The sequence below is a fragment of the Schistocerca americana genome, chromosome 2, assembly GCF_021461395.2.
Source record: "Schistocerca americana isolate TAMUIC-IGC-003095 chromosome 2, iqSchAmer2.1, whole genome shotgun sequence".
In the NCBI taxonomy this organism is placed as follows: domain Eukaryota; kingdom Metazoa; phylum Arthropoda; class Insecta; order Orthoptera; family Acrididae; genus Schistocerca; species Schistocerca americana.
Genome location: NC_060120.1, coordinates 1,022,127,405 through 1,022,151,721, shown reverse-complemented (window position 1 = coordinate 1,022,151,721; position 24,317 = coordinate 1,022,127,405). Strand labels below are relative to the sequence as shown.

General features: G+C 46.6%; 1 protein-coding gene across 1 annotated transcript in view; it reads right to left on the bottom strand.

The window, feature by feature from the left end:
* LOC124595596 (dehydrogenase/reductase SDR family member 11-like) overlaps positions 1–24,317 on the bottom strand; it is a 133,655-nt gene that overhangs the window by 53,932 nt on the left and 55,406 nt on the right. The window contains exon 4 of the mRNA XM_047134397.1: positions 15,263–15,392. Within this exon, the coding sequence (XP_046990353.1) occupies positions 15,263–15,392 (130 nt within the window). The remainder of the gene's footprint in view (positions 1–15,262; positions 15,393–24,317) is intronic.

The following is a 24,317-nucleotide window of genomic DNA, read 5'->3' as shown; positions in this document are numbered from 1 at the left end:
TACAAGGGCGATAAACTTGAGGACAATATTATGGAAATGGAAGAGGATGTAGATGAAGATGAAATGGGAGATAAGATACTGCGTGAAGAGTTTGACAGAGCACTGAAAGACCTGAGTCAAAACAAGGCCCCGGGAGTAGACAACATTCCATTACAACTACTGATGGCCTTGGAAGAGCCAGTCATGACAAAACTCTACCATCTGGTGAGCAAGATGTATGAGACAGGCGAAATACCCTCAGACTTCAAGAAGAATATAATAATTCCAATCCCAAAGAAAGCAGGTGTTGACAGATGTGAAAATTACAGAACTATCAGTTTAATAAGTCACAGCTGCAAAATACTAACGCGAATTCTTTACAGACGAATGGAAAACATGGTAGAAGCGGACCTCGGGGAGGATCAGTTTGGATTCCGTAGAAATGTTGGAACACGTGAGGCAATACTAACCTTACGACTTATCTTAGAAGAAAGATTAAGAAAAGGCAAACCTATGTTTCTAGCATTTGTAGACTTAGAGAAAGCTTTTGACAACGTTAACTGGAATACTCTCTTTCAAATTCTGAAGGTGGCAGGGGTAAAATACAGGGAGCGAAAGGCTATTTACAATTTGTACAGAAACCAGATGGCAGTTATAAGAGTCGAGGGGCATGAAAGGGAAGCAGTGGTTGGGAAAGGACTGAGACAGGGTTGTAGCCTCTCCCCGATGTTATTCAATCTGTATATTGAGCAAGCAGTAAAGGAAACAAAAGAAAAATTCGGAGTAGGTATTAAAATTCATGGAGAAGAAGTAAAAACTTTGAGGTTTGCCGATGACATTGTAATTCTGTCAGAGACAGCATAGGACTTGGAAGAGCAGTTGAACGGAATGTACAGTGTCTTGAAAGGAGGATATAAGATGAACATCAACAAAAGCAAAACGAGGATAATGGAATGTAGTCAAATTAAATCGGGTGATGCTGAGGGGATTAGATTAGGAAATGAGACACTTAAAGTAGTAAAGGAGTTTTGCTGCTTAGGGAGTAAAATAACTGATGATGGTCGAAGTAGAGAGGATATAAAATGTAGACTGGCAATGGCAAGGAAATCGTTTCTGAAGAAGAGAAATTTGTTAACATCGAGTATAGATTTAAGTGTCAGGAAGTCGTTTCTGAAAGTATTTGTATGGAGTGTAGCCATGCATGGAAGTGAAACATGGACGATAACCAGTTTCGACAAGAAGAGAATAGAAGCTTTCGAAATGTGGTGCTACAGAAGAATGCTGAAGATAAGGTGGGTAGATCACGTAACTAATGAGGAGGTATTGAATAGGATTGGGGAGAAGAGAAGTTTGTGGCACAACTTGACTAGAAGAAGGGATCAGTTGGTAGGACATGTTTTGAAGCATCAAGGGATCACAAATTTAGCATTGGATGGCAGCGTGGAGGGTAAAAATCGTAGAGGGAGACCAAGAGATGAATACACTAAGCAGATTCAGAAGGATGTAGGTTGCAGTAGGTACTGGGAGATGAGGAAGCTTGCACAGGATAGAGTAGCATGGAGAGCTGCATCAAACCAGTCTCAGGACCGAAGACCACAACAACAACAACAATGATCATACTTTGCTATACTGCACACATCTTGGCTTGTGCTCCGCATGAAACGAAATCCAATGAGATTCAAGCAAACGCCGAAGAATGCTTGGTGTAATTTTTAAATCAGATTTTTTCTTATGGTGAACGCGATGTAGTTAACAGGCACATTTCAAAGGTAATGGTCGGTAACGGCATTATTATTTCCATAAAGTAACTTTAACTATAACTAAGTTATTTTTATAGCTAACGATTTAACGAAAGTGTTACTTTTTTAAAAGCATGTAACACATAATATTGTGAGAATCACAAGACAGCATAATACCAGCCTTTATTTTGAAAAAGAAGAAATAATATTTGTTTCGAAGCTAAATCTTTTGAACAGTTTACATAGGAAATATCTGAATTGTACGTTTTCGTCCCATTATTATATTTAATCCCACTCATGCATTCATAACATTTGTATTTGAAAGTTGCATACACAACAGTGAGTATATTCTAGTCACGTCACGCGTAAACAGCATGCAATCTCCGAGTTTACACTCATTCCATACACCTTTCCGACATGGAGAAGGAAGCAGAGGTATGCATGCTTGGCCAGCTTATGCTGACGTGTTTGTGTTTTTGACGTCAGATGAAAAAAAAAGATTCCTTTTGTTAAAAATTGGGTGCAGATGGGAAAAAAATACAAAATAGTCGAAGCTACACAGCAAACTTAAAAAAAAAAGAGGAAGTACAGGATAGTTTCTTGCTTGTTGTTGGCGTTAAGGCATGCTTACATCTAGAGTTCGAAGCAAGTTCTGTAACACTGTTCGCAAAATTGTTCGCTGCTAGTACTGGACTACCGATTTTCGCAACATGTTGGCAACAGAAAACCCGTTACACGAATGTGTCGGTAAAGGAACAATGTTCGTGGCTTGCTATCACTAAATGCGATTCCGCAGCGCTAGTGTTCGTTTTTGCTCTGTGTGTAGTGTTGAGTGTTGTCTTTCCGTATGATCCTTTACCAAACGGTGTGGAAAACAAGCACAATTTACAAACTCGTCACATTGTGTGACGCAGAGGAGTCCCTTTGTAATGTTCGAAGTCCTAGGTGTAGAAATATTAGACAGAAGCACGACTCCCTACAAAATATCGCTACATTGCCAGTAGCAGTGAAGTGTGATTCAACAAAGTCTCTCATTTCTCAACAACAACAACAAGATTCGGTATCTGACTTTGGAACGTTTATCGTCGGCAAGTTACATGAGCTGCTGGTCAAAGAAAGGGCAGTAACAAAACATTACAATTTACATGTATGTAGGTGACAGCAGTCAGTAGTGAAAGTGAATGTGGAAAGGGGATCGGAAGCAGCTGATTCCCCTGCCACAGTCATTTAAAGTGTGTGTGAGATTGGAGCTAAAGAAGTTTTATTTATTGAAAATGACAGTTTGGATTAATTTTTAAGTGAAAATGAATATATAATGAGCCAAATAAATGTTTCAGTGCTATAAATATAACTGAATTACGTTTACATAATCCTTCGTCCAAAGCTTCAAAAACACCAGGAACTATGTGAAACACGGCAGGCTTTAAAATGTAGAATAAATATGTAAGCCTTTGAGAGGAATCTCCTGCTACCGATACACGAACATTAACAGCAAGCCCTCGTTTCGCAAGAATTGCTTTTCTGAAATTTGTGTCTCTCTTTGAACAAATGGACCTGTAATATTTATTAGAATTTCAAAATCGGACGGCGACGTCCTCGTGAAGTTACGAAAACCAGAACCATCTTCCAAATTCAGCTCATACAGCGCGTCATCCCCGTCACGTTATCTGTAATATGTTTTTTGTCTACCAATGACAACTACGTCTTTTTTCTTAGTCCGCTTATTTCGTTGAGTACTATCAATGCAGCTTGTCGTAGTGTAGCGTAGTGTAGCTCTTGATGCGAGTACACAATGTGAAATATTTAGTGCCAGTTCAGCGTAGAAAACGACGAACAATGTTGCCATCATGTTACAGAGCAAGCTGTAAACACTGTTGCGAACAGAAACATATTTTTAAACTCAGTGTAAACGCGACTTTAGGTATTTAAATAAAATTGTGATTGATGCCATTGATTTATTTACTCAGGAAATATTCTCAACATTTACAACTATAAACACGAAAAACTATTATATCAAATTTTCACTTTCGTATAGAGCAAACACCCATGTTCCCTAAAACAAACTGAGGAAAACAAAAGGCATGGCGCAAAAAGAAAGTACAGCAGTAACATTGTAGGCTCAACCACAAAACAAACAACAATTAACACTTGGAGCAACCCTTCAACTGCACAACATGTAACTCAAACATTGGTAGACAAAGTAGGAATGAACTTTATCATAGGTACTGCAGGAATGAACTTTGTCATAGATACTGCTCAGGCATTCCACATAGCAAAGGAGCCACCATATATAGATCTTGTATGTCTGGGGTTACCAAAGTCTGTGTCAGTTGTTCCAGCATAAAATCAAGCGCCGGCACGACGATCAAGAACGGAAGAGCAGAGAGGGCTGTGAGACGACGTCAGCCAATAGTACGCTGACGCACCCCTCTCTAGGACGACACCGAGACAGCAGCGGCTTCTACACCCCTCTCTAGGACGACACCGAGACAGCAGCGGCTTCTACACCCCTCTCTATGACGACACCGAGACAGCAGCGGCTTCTACACCCCTCTCTAGGACGACACCGGGACAGCAGCGGCTTCTACACCCCTCTCTAGGACGACACCGAGACAGCAGCGGCTTCTACACGAAGATAATATAAGGGCCGGGCCGCCTAGCTACGGCGCTACGCACGCGACGGACGCACGCGACGGACGCACGCGCACGCACGGACGCACGCACGAGTGCTGTTCGAGATGTCGATGAGAGAGAATGCTTTACTTGCGAAGGGTGTGGCGGATCGCCGTCCGTCGGGGCCAGCTCAGGCGACTGAGTTGATCCCGGTGGAGGCCCCATCCGGCCCCCCACTTATGACGAACCGGCTTTCGACAACTGACGATGACAGGATTGACTCTTCGAATTCTGACGCGCACTCTCGTGATCGAGTGTTCATTCTTATGAACAAACTCGCCCACGGGGACTCCTACCCTGGTCGAGAGGATGACGAGGCGGCTATACTCGCCTTCTGTAACATTCAGAAGGCTGCCGCTCTACCGCACACGAGGCAACAAGTGTCGGGTGTGCCACCGAGAGCCCCGCCGGTCGCATCGCACGAGTTTGCGGTCCCGGCGGTGGCGGCCTCGGCGGGAGTTCCGCCGCTGGCCTCGACCACTCGAGAGGTCGATGTGCCCCCGGTTGCCCCACTGGCCCCAGAGACACGAGAAGAGCCCGTGGCTGCGCTAGCTGCGGCCATCGAGATGGAGGACATCGACCTGCCCGACGCAAATCTGGCTGAGGCGATTGCCGAGTCAGAGCGCCGTGACACCGACCTTGACGCTGCCCGCGCGCCCAGAAAGCGCCGGGCTGTGACGCATCACGATTCAGACACTCCCTCTCAGACATCTGAAGCAGCGATGCCGCGGAAGAAGGCATCCATGGCCTCCCGCACCTCCACCAGAGAGTCTGGGATGACTATCGCGGGCTCCTCCCGGAGCACCGCCACGCAGAGATCGACGAAGAAAACGCGGCGGCCCACTCGTTCACCTGCCGCCTCCCGGCAGCCAGCCGAAGACGGTTTTGTCGTCCCACCCAGGCGGCACACCGCCAGGGCTGCTGCGCTGCAGCAACCGACCCCTCTGGCGCCGGCCCGGAAGAAGCCGCCGCCTATCCTCATCCAATGGGCCGGCGAGTACATGGAGTTCCAGCACAAACTGGACAGGGTGGCCACGTCGACCATTGTCAAGAACGCTGGCCGTGACCTCTACAAGGTCACAGTGCCGTCCAACGAGGACTACCGCGCGGTGATGGACGCCATCTGCAAAGATGGCCTCCCGTGCTACACGCACCCCTCCGAGCCGCTCAAACTTCTGAAGGTGGTATTCCGCCACCTTCCCCTCAAGTTTGGTGCGGACTACCTTCGAGAGGAGCTAGAGGACATGGGCTTCGGCGTCAGGTCCACCGGACTGATGAAGTCTCCACGCACGCACCGCGACATGCCGCTGTACCAGGTTGTCCTCGTTGACAACCTGGAAAACCGGAAGATTTTCCAGGTGCAGAGGGTTGGCCGGATCAAGGTCCCGGTGGAACCTCTCCGGGCCAAAGGCAAGAGGGCCCAGTGCTTTTCCTGCCAGAGGCTCGACCACGTCTCCCGCTACTGCTCCATGTTGCCCCGCTGCGTCAAGTGCGCGGGATAGCACGAGAGCAAGTCCTGCGGGCTTGCTAGGGAAGAAAAGCCGACGTGCTTCAACTGCGGCGGCACGCACGTTGCCAGCTACAGAGGCTGTTCGGCTTTTAAAAGGGGCCGAAATCAACCGAGTGGAGGGGCTGCTCCTTCTCGTAAGGTGGAACCGTCCACCAGCTTTGCTGCCGCCGCCAAGGGCGGACCATCAGCCTCCACCACTCGAAGTTCGGAACAGGTGGCGGGCGAGACGCAGCAACCGAACGCACCGTCCACGGCTTCGCCCGTGGAGGTGGCAACCCCCGCGCCCACGCAGAGCGGGCGGGTTGCCGCCACGCGCAGGCGTCTCCAGCGCGCGGGCCGGGCCACCCCTGCCGCTGCACAACGGACTGCCGACGACACTCTGCCGCAGCAGAGGACGGCACCTCGTGCTGCGCCGCAACCGCGATCGGCTGCCGATGCTCCACGGCAGTCGTCTACTACGGAGCGGCCGCAACCGGCCGCCCCAGTGGCGGAGGCCGCCCCAGCGGCCCCCACCGCCCCCTCGGCCACCGACGCAGCCGAGCTCCGATCGCTCTTGCGCTCGTTGAGCCGGCTGCTCGAGCAACTCCCGGTGCTCGTCACCGCGGTCACGTCGGCCCTTCAGGCCGGCGTTGCAACTCCACCGCGCCATGGATAATCGCCATATCCATGGCCTCACCGTTTGCGCTTTCAATGCAAACAGTTTGGTCCCCCAGCAAGGGGGATTCAGGGGGTTCTTGCGCGACGAGGCAATTGACATCTGCCTCGTGTGCGAGACCTTCCTGAAGCCAGGAATCCACGTCAAGGTGGCCAACTATCGGTGTTACCGCACCGACAGGTTCACCCACGGCGGCGGGACGACTATTCATATCAAGGCGTCCCTGAAACATCATGAAGTTCAGCTACCGCCCCTCGCCTCAGTGGAGGCCGCTGGGGTGGCTGTCACCACGACGGCGGGGGTCATCACCATCGTTGCGGCCTACAGGCCGCCGAGGGGACTGCTTCAGGAGGCGGACTTCCACGCCCTGCTGGCACTGCGCGGGAAAGTCTTCATTGCGGGTGACTTGAATGCCAAGCACCCGCAATGGAACTCCCGCATCAGCAACGCCAGCGGCCGCCGCCTCCTTCGCGCCACACAACGGCATGGCGCGATGGTACTGGGGCCTTACGACCACACTGTCTTCTCCCACCGCGGCCAGCCAGATGTGCTCGACATCGCCGCGCTCAAAGGTGTTGGGCACTTCACATCTGCCACCGTTAGATGCGCCATGTCGTCCGATCACCTCCCGGTGCATGGACGTCATCGGTGCATCTATGCCATCCGACCTCCACATCTTCCGTGGCAGAGACGAGGCACGCTTTCGTATCGAGGTCTTAGACCGCCTCGAGGGCGCGCCATGTCCCGCTGTGCAAGGGGCTGACGCAGCGCTGGCCTTCTTCACGCGGCACACACTGGCTGCAGCGGAGGCGGCCACCCCCAAGCGGCCGGGACGGCCGCGAGAGATGTCGCGCCAACTCCCGCCGCACATCCTAGAGGCGATCACAAACAAGAATTGCCTCTTCCGGGAGTGGGAGCTCACACGGCTGCCAGAGACGAAGCGCCGCCGCAACAGGGCGCGGCGCGAGATTCGGGCCGCCATCGACGACCATCGACATGGGGACTGGGCGGGCCTGGTGGCCACCCTAACAACGACAGACGGCAGTGCTTGGCGGACCGCCAAGCGTTTCCTTCGTCGTCGCCAGCGAGTCCCGCCTCTCTATACGGGTGCGAACGCTGTCTGCGAGCCAGATGCGAAAGCCGGCATCCTCGCGGACACGTTCGCGGAAAATTTTCAACCCGCTGATGGTGTGGTCGATCCCGACCACGTCCGTCTGGTGGAGGACCGCCTGCCGGTTTTCCTCGCTGCACGGGAGGAAGACGACTCGATCGAGCAAATCACAGCTGAGGAAGTGGATCTGCAGCTCCGTCAACCCGAAGAAGGCGGGTGGCACGGATGGTGTCACCAACTACCTGTTGAGGATGCTACCGCCGAAGGTACACCAATCTCTGTCGGACATCTTTACCAGTATCCTCCGCTCTGGGACCTTCCCTTCCGCGTGGAAACATGCGGAAGTGGTTGCCATCCCCAAGAGCGGCAAGGATGCACGCCAGCAGCGAACTACCGGCCGATCAGTCTGCTCCCGCCCCTCTCAAAAGTGTTTGAGAGGTTGTACGCGGAGCGGCTGCTGCGCCACGTGACGGAACAGCAACTCATTCCCGAAGAGCAGTTTGGGTTCCGGGGCTGCCACTCTACCACGCAGCAGCTGTTGCGCCTCGTGGAGCAGGCGATGCGAGCGCTGGAGATGCGGGAGTACCTAGGGGCGGTGCTTCTCGACGTCTCAGAGGCCTTCGACTGCGTGTGGCATGACGGCCTCGTGTACAAACTTTTTGTGCACGGGGTACCGACGTCGCACGTGGTCCTGCTGCGCTCGTATCTCTCGGGACGCACATTCCACGTCCGAGCAGATGGAGGTACTTCCACCGACAGGTAGATTCGAGCGGGAGTGCCGCAGGGGTCGGTCCTCGGCTCCCTGCTGTACTCCCTGTACACAGCCGACGCCCCGCGGGTGGCACGCGTGGAGTTGGCCCTTTATGCCGACGACACGGCGTTGTTCACCCGCAGCATAAACGCGCCCGAGATGCGCCGTCGCCTCCAGCTCGGATGTGACGTCCTGGGCGCCTGGTCCACGAAATGGCGCTTAAAGTTCAACGCTGCGAAGAGTCAGGCTGTCGTCTTCAGCAGAAAGAGGCTGCCGCCGGACCCACCGCCGGTCACGATCATGGGGAGCCCCATCCCATGGTTGCGGACCGGCAAATACCTCGGGGTGACGTTGGACAGGCACCTGACGTGGCTGCCACACGTCCGAGGCGTCAGAGGGCGGGCAGTGGGGCGCCTTCGTGCGCTTTACCCGCTGCTCAACCCTTCATCAACACTTCCTCCACGCCACGGCCCCACCATGTATTTGTCCCTTGTCCGGCCGGCACTGGTGTAGGGTAACGCGGCAGCGACGCACATTGCGACGCTCCAACGCGTGCAAAATAGAGCGCTGCGACTTGCGCTTCACAAGCCGCCTCGCTACCCGACGAGGCTGCTACACGAGGAAGCAGGCATCCCTTTCCTGCGGGATCGCTTCCTGCAAATCGCCAGAGTGTTCTACAGCAATGCAGAACAGTCTGGCAGCCGCCTGATTCGTGGTCTGGGCCAACAGGTCCACCACAGGCCAACAACACGTTGGCCCGACCTACTGCGGAGTAGTCTTCTCTTGCAGCCCGATATAGAAACAAAGGGCGTCATAATCAACGACACCCAGTGAGGACAGCTCAACACGTTAGGTCCCACTGCACCCCACAGAGGTCAACGCAGTAACAGCAGCTCCGCTGCTTAAACTGCCCACACACCTGGCATACGTAGCCAGAGTTTTAGAGCGAAGCGAAGCTACGGCGCGAGACGAAGTCGTGCCGACCTATGAACGCTACAGCAGTGACTTAGAAACTGTATTGGTTCTCTTGTATTACGAATTGTATAGACTGAAGAGCTTGCTTATGTTTGTCGGTCACCCCTTGCTTGCGGCACGTCTATATCTCACAAAGTTACGTATTGTAATCATCTCCTTTTGTAATAAACTCCATTAATACGATCTGCTTGAATTGTTGTGTTGCATTAGGAGAGAGCAGCTTTCCTAGGCAGCCTATATAAGACGAGTGGGTAGAACACAACAAATAAACACTGTAAGCGAAATACTGAATAAGGAATTTGAGAGAATGAAACATCAAATACAATGTGAAGTTGAGAAAGTGGATACGGCAGCAACTACCACCGACGTACGGAATAAAGGGAAAAATTACTCTCATGAAAGTCTCGTATTTTAGATTAGTTTAGTTTTTACTTTATTTGTTTACTTAATATGTTTTATATTTTAATGTGAAGGTCAATATAGTTCTCACTAGCTTTCCCTGTGTTTCCAAGGTCTATTCATCCATTTTTCTGTTGTATTACGTTATTGTGTTTTACGAGCTTCGTTGTAATTAATCGTCACCGGCGTGATCCAGTCGCGTTGAAAAGAAAACTGGCAGTGTTGAACAGTAGACCTATGAAAGGAGGGCATATTTACGATGCTCTGGTCAAGGAAATAAGCAACACATTGATAGAACATCACATACAAAATAAAATATTTAGCATCACAACAGACAATGGCACAAATTTAGCAACGTTTTTACGTTGCTCCAGAGGCAAAAACATTAATGATGAACAAGAAGATAAAATTGATAATGATTATGATGCTTTAGTAAATACAAATGCCTTCAGTATATTAGAAACAGTAAGAGAAACTGAAAGCGATGTGGAAAAGATACTATTGCCTCCTTACCACCCTTGTGTAAGTCGTACATTAAATTTGATTTCCGTGAAAGTTTCTGAACATGCACTTGAATTTATAAAATTCAAAGAAGTTTCAAGGAATTCCATGGCGAAATGCTCCAAGTTTTGGAACAAACAGCATCAGTCAACATAAGTTGCAGACCATATCGAAACCACTCCCATTGTCTATTTATTAACACCTGTAGTTACGAGATGGTACTCAATGAATGAGGCTATTCAACAGAACTGCAAGTCGGTAGATAAGAGCAAGGACAGTGGCATGGATTTTTGGTCATTGGTAAGATTAACCATTGTCTCTCCTGAGAGAATATTGTGTAGTGAAGGGTCCACTGGCCCAGGCTCTGATCTTGCTACAAGGTGAACACAATATGTTCATGGGAGTCCTTCCCCAACTGCTTTTAAACAAAACCTGAATAAGTTATCCACTAAGCTGACACTGTGCAGGCATCTGCTTGATGCAGTTCTTCTGGGAGTGCATAACAGGTTTGAACATGAATTAAAAAAAAAAAAGATCGAAGTCTATCTGCATGTTTACACCCAAAATTCAAAAGTAACTGGATGATCAACCACATGCCTATGCAGCGAAGGGCCGTATTATGGAAGCCACACTGTAAACCACAACACTAGTGGACGCTGTCAGGGAAAAGCAGTATTTGAGGATGCGAGAGAAGATTTTTTTCTGATTTGAGAGACGAAATAGTCTCATCGCAAGTGCTCAACAGGGCACTGAACAATATTTAGGAAATTCTTCAACAAATACACAGGTTCTCAATATGTTTCCCACAATCAAGACCCTCTTTAGTAAATGTAACACAAGCGTGCACAACCAGACACCTGTAGAGAGGTGGTGTTGTGTTGAAGGCAACGAGGGCAAGCTGGGGCTAGAACATTTGAAAAACATCTTTTGTTGAAAATGACCAAGCAGTTCATCCGAAATACAGTGGGATGGATGATGCTGTATACAATGTATTTAATTATTATAGACAATGTATTTAGTTATTGATTGACATCAACGGTTGTTTCCTTTCTTGATGTATAGAGCTCACAATTTATTTACAAATGGGTTACAGTTATAATTTTTAAAAGTAACTGTAAAAATAACTGTACGGTAGCTGTAAATGATACAGATACTTTTGATGCATAGGAACTATAACTGTAACCAAGCTACTTTTCCTGGGGAGTAACTTCAAATGTAAGTTAGCTATTTTCAGAAAGTAATTTCCACAACCCTGATTATAATGATAATGAGTAATTAAAATTTATAACTGAAACTAATATCAGCAGAAATGATAAATAACGCTAATATAAAAACAATTAATAATGAATAAGGAAATGGAAAAAGGGGGCTTCTGAGTCTAATTTTTGCATTATTGTATCTGCCTTTGCCAGGTGACAAGCACTGGACTTCAATTTATAACTCTATTACTCCAACTTATAACTGTATTAAAATATTATGTGTCACAATTTTCTTATTACACACTTGGAAAATTTCTGCATCATCCTCAACACGTAAGGTCCTGTAACATATATGTATGGGGGTGGAATTAATTCATAGTGTCTTGCACAAGGCGGGTATTTCCACATCAATTTTTGTTTGCAAGTGCAAGAATCAAAAGATCTACAGTCTCCATAAAAAGTTTACCAAATTTCTTTCGTTTTTAATTCTTTGGATTTTTAGAACTGTTTGGTTGGAAAATTAAAGGACGCAATCACAGACGCGCGACGAAAGTGGTACAAGTGCAAACACTCCAGGAACGCGAGTTTGATTGAAGGAGATAATAGTAATGTTAGCGGGAGGGAGGGGGGAGTTGAATGTACACTACTGGCCATTAAAATTGCTACACCACGAAGATAACGTGCTACAGATGCGAAATTTAACCGACAAGAAAATATGCTGTGATATGAAAATGATTTTCAGAGCATTCGCACGAGGTTGGCGCCGGTGGCGACACCTACAACATGCTGACATGAGGAAAGTTTCCAACCGATATCTCATACACAAACTGCAGTTGACCGGCGTTGCCTGGTGAAACGTTGCTCCTCGTGTAAGGAGGAGAAATGCGTACCATCACGTTCCCGACTTTGATAAAGGTCGGATTGTAGCCTATCGCGATTGCGGTTTATCGTATCGCGACATTGCTGCTCGCGTTGGTCGAGATCCAATGACTGTTAGCAGAATATGGAATCGGTGGGTTCAGGGGGGTAATACGGAACGCCGTGCTGGATCCCATCGTCTCGTATCACTAGCAGTCGAGATGACAGGCATCTTATCCGCATGGCTGTAACGGATCGTGCAGCCACGTCTCGATCCCTGAAGAACCATCTACACGAACAGTTCGACGACGTATGCAGAAGCATGGACTATCAGCTCGGAGACCATGGCTGCGATTACCCTGGACGCTGCATCACAGACAGGAGCGCCTGCGATGATGTACTCAACAACGAACCTGTGTGGACGAATGGGAAAACGTCATTTTTTCGGATGAATCTAGGTTCTCTTTACAGCATCATGATGGTCGCATCCATGTTTGGCAACATCGCGGTGAACGCACATTGGAAGCGTGTATTCGTCATCGCCATACTGGCGTATCACCCGGCGTGATCGTATTGGGTGCCCAAGGCTCTATCCTTCATTCGATCCCTGCAAAACCCTACATTTTAGCAGGATAATGCACGACCGCATGTTGCAGGTCCTGTACGGGCCTTTCTGGATACAGAAAATGTTTGACTGGTGCCCTAACAAGCACATTCACCAGATATCTCACGAATTGAAAACGTCTGGTCAATGGTGGCTGAGCAACTGGCTCGCCAGTCACTACTCTATAGTGTTGAAGCTGCTTGGGCAGCTGCACCTGTACACGCCATTCAAGCTCTGACTCAATGGCCAGGAGTATCAAGGCCGTTATTACGGCCAGAGGTGGTTGTTCTGGGTACTGATTTCTCAGGATCTATGCACCCAAATTGCGTGAAGATGTAATCACATGTCAGTTCTAGTATAATATATTTGTCCAATGAATACCCGTTTATCATCTGCATTTCTTCTTGGTGTAGAAATTTTAATGGCCAGTAGTGTATTAATAGGTTCACTAAATAACATACATGCAATGATTAACACGATCCCTCGTCTACTTGATATTCTAGGCCCCAGGCGTCAGATCAGAAGACAGGGCTGCAGATATATGGCACTACCGAAGGGAAGACTACCGCGCTGGGCATATGGCTCTGGCGGTTTGCACTGCATCTGCATCTGCAGTTTGAGCAGCAGTCGGCACCCCAGTGACACAACGATCTGTCATAAATCGGTTACTTCAACGACGCTCCGAGCCAGGCCCCCTGGAGCGTGCATTCCACTGAGCCTAAACCACCGCCATTTGCTACTTCAGTGGTACCAGGCGCGAGCTCACTGGAGGACATGGTGGAGGTCTATTGTGTTTTCTGATGAAAGCTGATCCTGTCTCGGTGCCCGTGATGGCCGTGTGCTGGTTGAAAGGAGGCCAGTGTAAGGCCTGCAACCAACGTATCTGCCGGACAGACAAAGTGGACGTACACCTGCAGTTATGATCCGGGGTGCAATTTCGTATGACAGCAGGAACACTCTCATGGTTATCTCAGGCACCCTGACTGCAAATTTGTACGTCAATCTGGTGATTCGAACTGTTTTGCTGCCATTCATGAACGGTATTCCAGGTGGTGTTTTGCAACAGGATAACGCTCGCCCACATACAGCTTTGTAACTCAACATGCTATACAGAGTGTCAACACGTGGCCTTTGCCTGCTCGATCACTACATCTCTCTCCAGTCGAGCACATACGGGACATCGGCTGACGACAACTCTAGCGCCATCCACGACCATCATTAACCATCCCTGTACTGACCGACCAAGAGCAACATGAACTGAAACTGACTCGCACAAACTGACATCCAGTACCTCTGCTACGCAATGCATTCACGTTTGCATGCTCGCTTTCAATATTCTGGCGGTTACACTCGTTGTTAATGTACCAGTATTTCACATTTCTGATGGCCTATCTCGCCCTTAGATTAACCTGTCATCTCGCAATGTTAGTCACTTAAATATGTCTTCCAGACAAATACATTCCCGAAATTTCGTTACTGGACACTAATTGTTTTTTGATGTGCTTTTTTCCTTCAGTGTATAACTGTTGAAGCAGTATTCCTAAATGAAATACGTTACTGAATAAAAGAGTACGATATTGACACAGTGTTGTGGGTTGGCAGGAGAGCCAACACCGTATTATTAGAGGAAGCCGAAAGGCACGCGTTTTAGCTCACGCAGGCTGGCGTGAGGTCTGGAACAGAACAAGGAAATTAGACTTTAGAAAAACGGACGTAGCTGGTGGAATACTTAACTTTAATCCATTAATGATGAGCGTCGCTCTTGACGGTACATGATTCAGTATCAATAGTAACTGGTAATGGCGCCTTGATAGGTCGTAGCAAATGACGTAGCTGCAGGCTATGCTAACTGTCGTCTCGGCAAATGAGAGCGTAATTTGTCAGTGAACCATCGCTAGCAAAGTCGGCTGTACAACTGGGGCGAGTGCTAGGAAGTGTCTCTAGACCTGCCGTGTGGCGGCGCTCGGTCTGCAATCACTGATAGTGGCGACACGAGGGTCCGACGTATACTAACGGACCGCAGCCGATTTAAAAATGGTTCAAATGGCTCTGAGCACTACGGGACTCAACTGCTGAGGTCATTAGTCCCCTAGAACTTAGAACTAGTTAAACCTAACTAACCTAAGGACACCACACACATCCATGCCCGAGGCAGGATTCGAACCTGCGACCGTAGCGGTCTCGCGGTTCCAGACTGCAGCGCCAGAACCGCGCGGCCACTTCGGCCGGCCGGCCGATTTAAAGGCTACCCCCTAGCAAGTGTGGTGTCTGGCGGTGACACCACACACAGGACGTATCACAAGCCCACCTGTTGATGTGGATGATGAAGCCGTCGTCGACGCCCCTGCTCAGCATGTCCCGCACGGCCTCCCTGGTGCAGATGCTCAGACCCAGCACGTTCACGTCCAGGATGCGCTTCCAGTCTTCCGTCTTGCCAGCTGGTGACAGACACAAAGCCAGTGTGATGACACACGCTCTTGAGGACGTGAAATTTAATAAAGAAATGTTAACAACGGTAACTAAATCATAGTCTGGCGCGCTAAGTGGTCGACTGATCTTGACCGGGCCAAATATCTCACGAAATAAGCGTCAAACGAAAAAACTACAAAGAACGAAACTTGTCTAGCTTGAAGGGGGAAACCAGATGGCGCTATGGTTCGCTAGATAGATGGCGCTGCCATAGGTCAGGACCCCCCATTTTTTATTACATATTCGTGTAGTACGTAAAGAAATATGAATGTTTTAGTTGAACCACTTTTTTCGCTTTGTGATAGATGGCGCTGTAATAGTCACAAACATATGGCTCACAATTTTTGACGAACAGTTGGCAACAGGTAGGTTTTTTAAATTAAATTACACAACGTAGGCACATTTGAACATTTTATTTCGGTTGTTCCAATGTGATACATGTACTTTGGTGAACTTATCATTTCTGACAACGCATGCTGTTACAGCGTGATTACCTGTAAATACCACATTAATGCAATAAATGGTCAAAGTAATGTCCGTCAACCTCAATGCATTTGGCAATACGTGTAACGACGTTCCTCTCAACAACGAGTAGTTCACCTTCCGTAACGTTCGCACATGCATTGACAATGCGCTGACGCATGTTGTCAGGCGTTGTCGATGGATCACGATTACAAATATCCTTCAACTTTCCCCACAGAAAGAAATCCTGGGACGTCAGATCCGGTGAACATGCGGGTCATGGTATGGTGCTTCGACGACCAATCCACCTCTCATGAAATATCCTATTCAGTATCGCTTCAACCGCACGCGAGCTATGTGCCGGACATCCATCATGTTGGGAGTACATCGCCATTCTGTCATGCAGTGAAACATCTTGTAGTAACGTCGGTAGAACATTACGTAGGAAATCAGCGTGCATTGCAGCATTTGGATTGCCATCGATAAAATGGGGGCCAATTATCCTTCCTCCCATAATGCCGCACCATACATTAACCCTACAAGGTCGCAGCCATCGTGGATTTTCCGTTGCCCAATAGTGCATATTATGCCGGTTTACGTTACCACTGTTGGTGAATGAAGCTTCGTCGCTAAATAGGACGCGTGCAAAAAATCTGTCATCGTCCCGTAATTTCTCTTGTGCCCAGTGGCAGAACTGTACACGACATTCAAAGTCGTCGCCATACAATTCCTGGTGCATAGAAATATGGTACGGGTGGAATTGATCTTGAAGTAGCATTCTCAACACCGACTTTTTTGAGATTCCCGATTCTCGCGCAATTAGTCTGCTGCTGATGTGCGGATTAGCCGCGACAGGAGCTAAAACACCTACTTGGGCATCATCATTTGTTGCAGGTCGTGGTTGACGTTTCACATGTGGCTGAACACTTCCTATTTCCTTAAATAACGTAACTATCCGGCGAACGGTCCGGACACTTGGATGATGTCGTCCAGGATACCGAGCAGCATACACAGCACACGCCTGTTGGGCATTTTGATCACAATAGCCATACATCAACACGACATCGAACTTTTCCGTAATTGGTAAACGGTCCATTTTAACACGGGTAATATATCACGAAGCAAATACCTTCCGTACTGGGAGGATATTCCGTGATATCATTTACTTATACGTTTGTGTCTATTACAGCGCCATCTATCACAAAGCGAAAAACGTTGTCCAACTAAAACATTTATATTTCTTTATGTACTATACGAATAGGTAATAAAATGGTGGTTCCTATTTTAAAAAAACTCAGTTGATATTCGTTTGACCTACGGCAGAGGCATCTAGCGGGCCAACCATAGCGCTATCTCGTTTCCCTCTTCAAGCTAGACGAGTTTCGTTCTTTGTAGTTTTTCCGTTTGACGCTTATTTCGTCAGATATTTGGCCTTGTCACTATCAATGGACCACCCTTTATATGTGATCAAAAGTATTTGATAACCCCTACGTAAAGCGGAACTAACTACTAGATGTCAAGAAAGTCGGACTGATCACTACCAAAGGAGGCGTAAAAAAGTTGTGTCGTCGTATAGAAGCCACAGCAGAATTGCTCGGTCAGCAGTGCTCAGTGACTTCGAACGTTGTCTAATCATTGGATGTCGCCTGAGGAAGAAATCCATCAGCAACATTTCAATCCATCTGAAGCGTCACATTTTGACTGTTGGTGATTTGATTGTGAAGTGGAAACGCGGAGGAACAATTATAGCTAAGCCAAGATCACGCAGACCTCACATACTGACGGACGGGGACCGTCGAGTATTGCGGACAGTCGTTTTATAAAATTGCATGAAATCAGCGGAAGGAATCACTCGTGAGTTTTAAAGTGTCACCACCAGTCCAGCTAGCGCAATGACTGCGCGTAGGGAGTCAAGGAAAAAAACGGAGAACTGGTCGACCAACTATTGACAAACCACAATTTTCTGTAGTCATTGTTAATTGATGCTTGACGTGGTGTCAGGAGCAACGCCACTGGGCAGTGGATATTTGGAAACGAATGATTTCGTGTGATGAAGTCGGCTGTATCCGCAGACAATCCAATGGAAGAATTTAGGTGTGGAGGATGCCCGGATGGTGTTTAGTTCAAACAGTGAAGTGTGGGTGATGTGGTGTTACGGTATGAGGGATGGTTTTCGTGGTTAGGGTTCAAATGGTTCAAATGGCTCTGAGCACTATGGGACTCAACATCTTAGGTCATAAGTCCCCTAGAACTTAGAACTACTTAAACCTAACTAACCTAAGGACATCACACACACCCATGCCCGAGGCAGGATTCGAACCTGCGACCGTAGCAGCCTTGCAGCTCCGGACTGCAGCGCCAGAACCGCACGGCCACCGCGGCCGGCCGTGGTTAGGGCATGATCCTGTTATTGAGCTTAAGAAAATGCTAAGTGCAGAAAGATATGAACACATTTTATAGCAATGTGCACCGTGTACAGTAGGGGAACAATTCAGAGACGATGAAAATGCGCCCTGTCATAAAACAGCATCTGTGAGGCAGTGGTTTATGGATAATAAGATTCTGGAAATGGGCTGTCACGCACAGATTCACAACTTGAACCCAACGTAACAACTCCGGGATGACTTAGAACGTCGATTTCGGTTGAGACAACATCGTCCAACAACTTCTGTGGTTTCGGGTCTTGAGGAAGAATGGGCTGCCAATCCTCCACAGGCATTCAGATAGCTCATTGAATGTGTCCCAAGCGGTGTTAGGTACATCATAAAAAGGGAAGGGTGGACACACTCCACATTAATGTCCAATAATAGGTGTCCAGATACTTTTGATCAGATAGTGCAGGTGTAGAGGGATTTTCTCTTCCCCTTTTTTTTCGACTCGTTAGTCCATCTCATTGTGATATTAGTAACTTTCCCCAAGATGTTGTTTCCCGTTAAATTTAAGACCTTATGGGAACTTGAACGTTGTTTTGCGCATGGATTCATCACAGTGTGGGTTTCATCCGTTAGGAGACGTCAATGTCTGGCAGTCCAACGGATCTGACCAGCCGTCCTAAGGTAGTGAAAATGGACACAGTCAGGATGGTTGTAAAAAATAGCACCTCTCTGGATAGTCCACGGTTTGCTTTGAGTGCTGTTGTTTGAAATAGCATCCAAAGCTAGCGGTTCGTCTCATTTACTGGTCTGTTCTACATGCATCATCTGCCGTCGGTGAAGTCAGCCTGCAGGTCATAAGGTACTACAGGGTCAATGTCAGCTTGCTGCTGTTTACCTGAGTGCCTAAGGCCTCTGTTCAGTCCAGTGATGCATGTTTGTCACAGCAGCAAGTCTACGAATGGAGTAGGAAGTTCACCGATGGTGTGACTTCAGTGGAAGATGCTCCTCGTGCAGGTCAGGCACAACGAGTTGTGACTTCACAGAATTTTTCAGCAGTTGAAGTCATAGTGAAGGAAAACCGCCGAGTGACACTGAATGGCATTGCAGCATGTTTACAGATTAGTCATGGGTCAGCACACCACACTGTGCATTGTGTGCTCCAGTTTCACAAAGTGTCTGCAAGATGGGTGCCACAGCAGCTAACTCCTGAAATGGGAGAACGACGTGTTGATGCTTGTGAAGAACTTCTTAGATGCATTGAACGAGAAGGTGATGGCTTCCTTACAAGAATCATTATTGGGGACGAAACCTGGGTTCATTTCCACCAACCGGAAACGAAGAGAGCGAGCAAGGAATGGCGCCATTCCACATCACCAACACCAAAGAAGTTTCGAACAGAACCATCAGCAGGGAAGGCTATGCTGACTCTCTTTTGGGACGAAAAAGGCGTCATTTTCGAGCATTACGTGCCTAGAGGGACCACTGTCACCAGTGCATCATACACAGATCTCCTAAAAAATCATCTGCGGCCTGTAATCAAATCAAAGCGACGTGGATTGCTGTCAGCAGGTGTCCTTTTGCAACATGACAATGTAAGGCCCCACACTGCCCGTACAACAATTGCAACAATCACAGACCATTTTGAGTGTCTTCCTCATCTACCATACTCGCCAGACCTTGCCCCAGGTGATTTCCATATGTTTGGACCACTCAAAGACGCAATGGGAGGAAAGAAGTTCCGCTCTGATGAAGAGGTACGCCACGCAGTGCATGAGTAGTTGCGCGGACTACCAAAAGAATTTTTTTCTAAAGGAATTTATGCACTTTGTAAGCGCTGCAGGACTTGCATTGAGCGTGGGGGAGATTATGTTGAAAAGTGATTTGCTTTGTACCACTTCTGCACAAAAAATAATAGTTAAAAAAATATTTAAGGTTTTCATTTGGCTCACCCTAGTATTTACTTCGGACGTATCCACGCTTCTGCTTTTGCTTTGTTCTTGCTCGAACGCAGAAGTGACGAAAACATATCTCGTTTAGCGGGCGGTTCTTTCTTAATGTCACTTAACAATCATTGTAGGTGACGGCGTTCGTCGGTTGCTTTGGTTTTTGTAAGTTGTTTATCAATTAATTGTTGGAAAGCTACAAAATCTTTAGTATCCCATTTTGCAATGGGAAGTATTATTTTCTGATTTCTTGTCGTTTTCAAACAGGCTTTGATCTCTTTTGGAGACATAAGGTTATCTTTATAGATATCTTCCGCCAGTAGCGCACCTCTCATTGAGGAATCTGATACTGATGAACCTCATTCCGTATCCATCACGTCATCGTTTTGTTGTGTAGCACCAGAAGCAGGTAGTGGGTCAATAGTAGCTGCTGAGCGAGCTTTAGTATCAGATTCGTCAACTCGTCAAATTCACGTAAGTCTTTATTTCCTTAGGAAGGACATTGACATTTTCATTTGACGGATTTTTAAGCTGGTGTTCATTGGAAGAAATAATGTTATTAGTGACAGCTGAGCTGTTGACAGTATCCTTATTAAAATAGAAATCACATCGACGTCTTTTAGTGTGTGTAGGTGATATTTATAGAACGGTAGCGCCAGAGTCAGACATATGTTGCTCTTTTCCACACCGTGAGGGGGGAAGAGGAATTATAGGGACTGCATTTCGTACCGATAGTGATATTTCTAGTATTGTAGTAGAAGAATCAGACGATGTTGTTGTTGTGGTCTTCAGTCCAGAGACTGGTTTGATGCAGCTTTCCATGCTACTCTATCCTGCGCAAGCTTCTTCATCTCCCAGAACCTACTGCAACCTACATCCATCTGAATCTGTTTAGTGTATTCATCTCTTGGTCTCCCTCTACGATTTTTACCCTCCACGCTGCCCTTCAATACTAAATTGGTGATCCCTTGATGCCTCAGAATATTTCCTACCAACCGATCCCTTCTTCTAGTCAAGTTGTGCCACAATTTTTTCTTCCCTCCAATTCTGTTCAACACCTCATTAGTTATGTGAGCTATCCATCTAATCTTCAGCATTTTTCTGTAGCACCACATTTCGAAAGTTTCTATTCTCTTCTTGTATAAACTACTTATCGACCACGTTTCACTTCCAGATGTATGTTGCTCTTTTCCAGACTGTGGGAGGCTGAGGAATTTTTGGAGCTACATCTTATACCAATGGGACGGACTTTTGTGTGGTTGCATTATACACGAGAGCAGGAAATTCACTTTCACCATTCCAAATAGTAACTGTGAGCAATTTTTCTTGATACGACCAACACCTTTGCCATGATGACATACAACGTTATTCATGGTAATATACACACTGAAATAATTTCCTTCATAGGGGAGCATCCCTGAACCGTGGAGCCGGTTGGAACCTCTCTCACATGCCCTAGCAAACGTCCTCCATTTAGACATTTTGTAAACTGTTACAGCATTACTAAAAAATGGGAATACATTAGAAAAACAACTAGCGTACTAGCACATTTAAAACGCCTCACTGGCGTCGTTATCTCTTTAACACACAAATTATCCCCTTGCAATAATCGATCTATGTTTTCAACAGTTCTTGTGAAAATACAAATAATGTCTCCAGACATGCGACGGCAATGCGTCATACTGCTGAAAGAGATTTGTCACTTACCGATTTTACATAGTCATCTATTGAGGTATTGGAGATATTGTCGATGATGACAGGTTTTTCTGGTGAGTTCACATTATCGGTAGTAACAGAAGATTGCTGTTTTGCTGGAGCAGCCGGTGTTTGTTGAGACGATTCAGTCTTGGAAGTTTCAATAGCGCGCCCATTTCCGCGCACATTCGTAGTTTCAGTGTTGACAACTGACTGTAGCGTGCGCTGTAACCGTTTAAGGAGCTCGCCATACCGACGAAGCTGCCCTATTTAACTCGATTACACAGGAATCGTGCCGTCTGCGCTAAAACGAATTAGCCTACAACATCTCTTGTGAATTAGACCATAACACAATCACGCTCACAAACTGTAACAGTTGCTTTAAACTACTATTTCAAAGACTTTTGCAAAGACAAACAGACATACGTCTTAACCTTCGTTGCTAGTCCAACATACTCCGAAATGGTATATTATGATATCGACAGATTTGCAAGGAAACAAAAGGAAACTGTTCGTAACAATTATTAGAAGTATTATGCCATACGTACAGTTAATTTTGTAAGTAGGCTGTTTATGTTTTCATATTGGCAACGTTACGTAGCGCTCTGTATGAAAATCACTGGCTGTGCTGTGTGCAGTCTGTGGCTAGTTTGCATTGTTGTCTGCAATTGTAGCGTTGGGCAATTGGCTGTGAACAGCGCGTAGCGTTGCGCAGTTGGAGGTGAGCCGCCAGCAGTGGTGGATATGGGGAGAGAAATGGCGGAGTTTTGAAATTTGTAAGACTGGATATATTATGATTTTTCAACACTATTAAGGTAAATACATTGTTTGTTCTCTATTAAAATCTTTCATTTGCTAACTATGCCTATCAGTAGTTAGTGCCTTCCGTAGTTTGAATCTTTTATTTAGCTGGCAGTAGTGGCGCTCGCTGTATTGCAGTAGTTCGAGTAACGAAAATTTTTGTGAGGTAAGTGATTTGTGAAAGGTATAGGTTAATGTTAGTCAGAGCCATTCATTGTAGAGATTTTTGAAAGTTAGATTGCGTTGCGCTAAAAAATATTGTGTGTCAGTTTAAGGACAGTCATGTAAAATTTTTCTAAGGGGACGTTTCATATGGCGACCCTTAGCCGAGGATACCTCACTGGAATCTTCTGATTTTTTTCTTGTAGTTTGTGTAATTAGTGTAGCTTTTGTTTATTGCTAGCGCGTAATTATAGAGAGAATTTCCTTTGTAGTTGTAGTTTTTCATTGTTGTACAGTAAAAGAGTTGTGGCATGCATGTAGATTTGCAGCAAGTATTTCGCAGCTGCGCTTGCAATTAACGAGATATTATTTTCAGTGCTACGTTAAGGTGTTCTCTTATTTTTGCTCTTCAAATTGTGCTTTTCTGTGTTATCGTGTGAAATATTGTGACAATAATGGCGTGTGAAAAACGTAATACTAGGCTCCAAAGTAAGCCGAGAAATGACTGTGAAGACGAAAGTAGCGTGTTAGCGCCACCGAGTAATGAATTAACTAATGTTCAAAGTAGTAATTTGGTAATTGTACATAGGGAAATGGAGCGGGCTGCAAACAATGGTGTAGACAGTGAAACAATTAGTGAACAGGGAAGCATTATCGATCGATCGGTCGGCAACAGCTTGCCTCAGGAATCCGAAATGACAGGACACAATCTTGTAAATACTGCTGATTCAGGTTTTGCGTCCTCACCGTTTTCTCAAATAAGTCAAGACACATTTTCTGCTTTTCAATGTGCCAATATTGCCGGTTCAAATGCATTGCCGAATAGCACTGAGGAACATGTTTCAGACACCAGTGCATTGTTATTACAATTAATGCAACAAATGGGACAAAAGCTTCAAAAGTTAGACACAATGGAACAAAATCTTCAAAAGTTAGACACAATGGAACAAAATCAGAGACAAACACAGCAAAAGCTTCAAAAGTTAGACACAATGGAACAACATCTTCAAAAGTTAAACACAATGGAACAAAATCAGAGACAAACACAGCAAGAGCTTCAAAAGTTAGACACCACACTTGAACAAACACGTGAAGATTTAACTACTGAGTTACATAACATTGAATCGAAATGTCAAAACGTCTGTAATGACGTAAAAACACAGATTTGTGAGCATTTTCAACCTATTTTTTCGCGGCATGAAAATGCATTACAGAATCACGAAACAGCCATAAAAGAACTGCAAACTATTATTCATCAAAATCATGAGACCCTGCAAGCTAAAATTGACTCAGTTGCATCTACCGATTCGGTTACGCAACTTGCAATAACTCAAGAAAACTTAAAGGACACATTAGATACTCTGAAAATTGGTTCAGAAAGACACATGGAGGAAATTAGTTCATTATCAGAGAAAGTAGTTGAACTTTCGGATCAGCTAAATAATTTATCTACGAA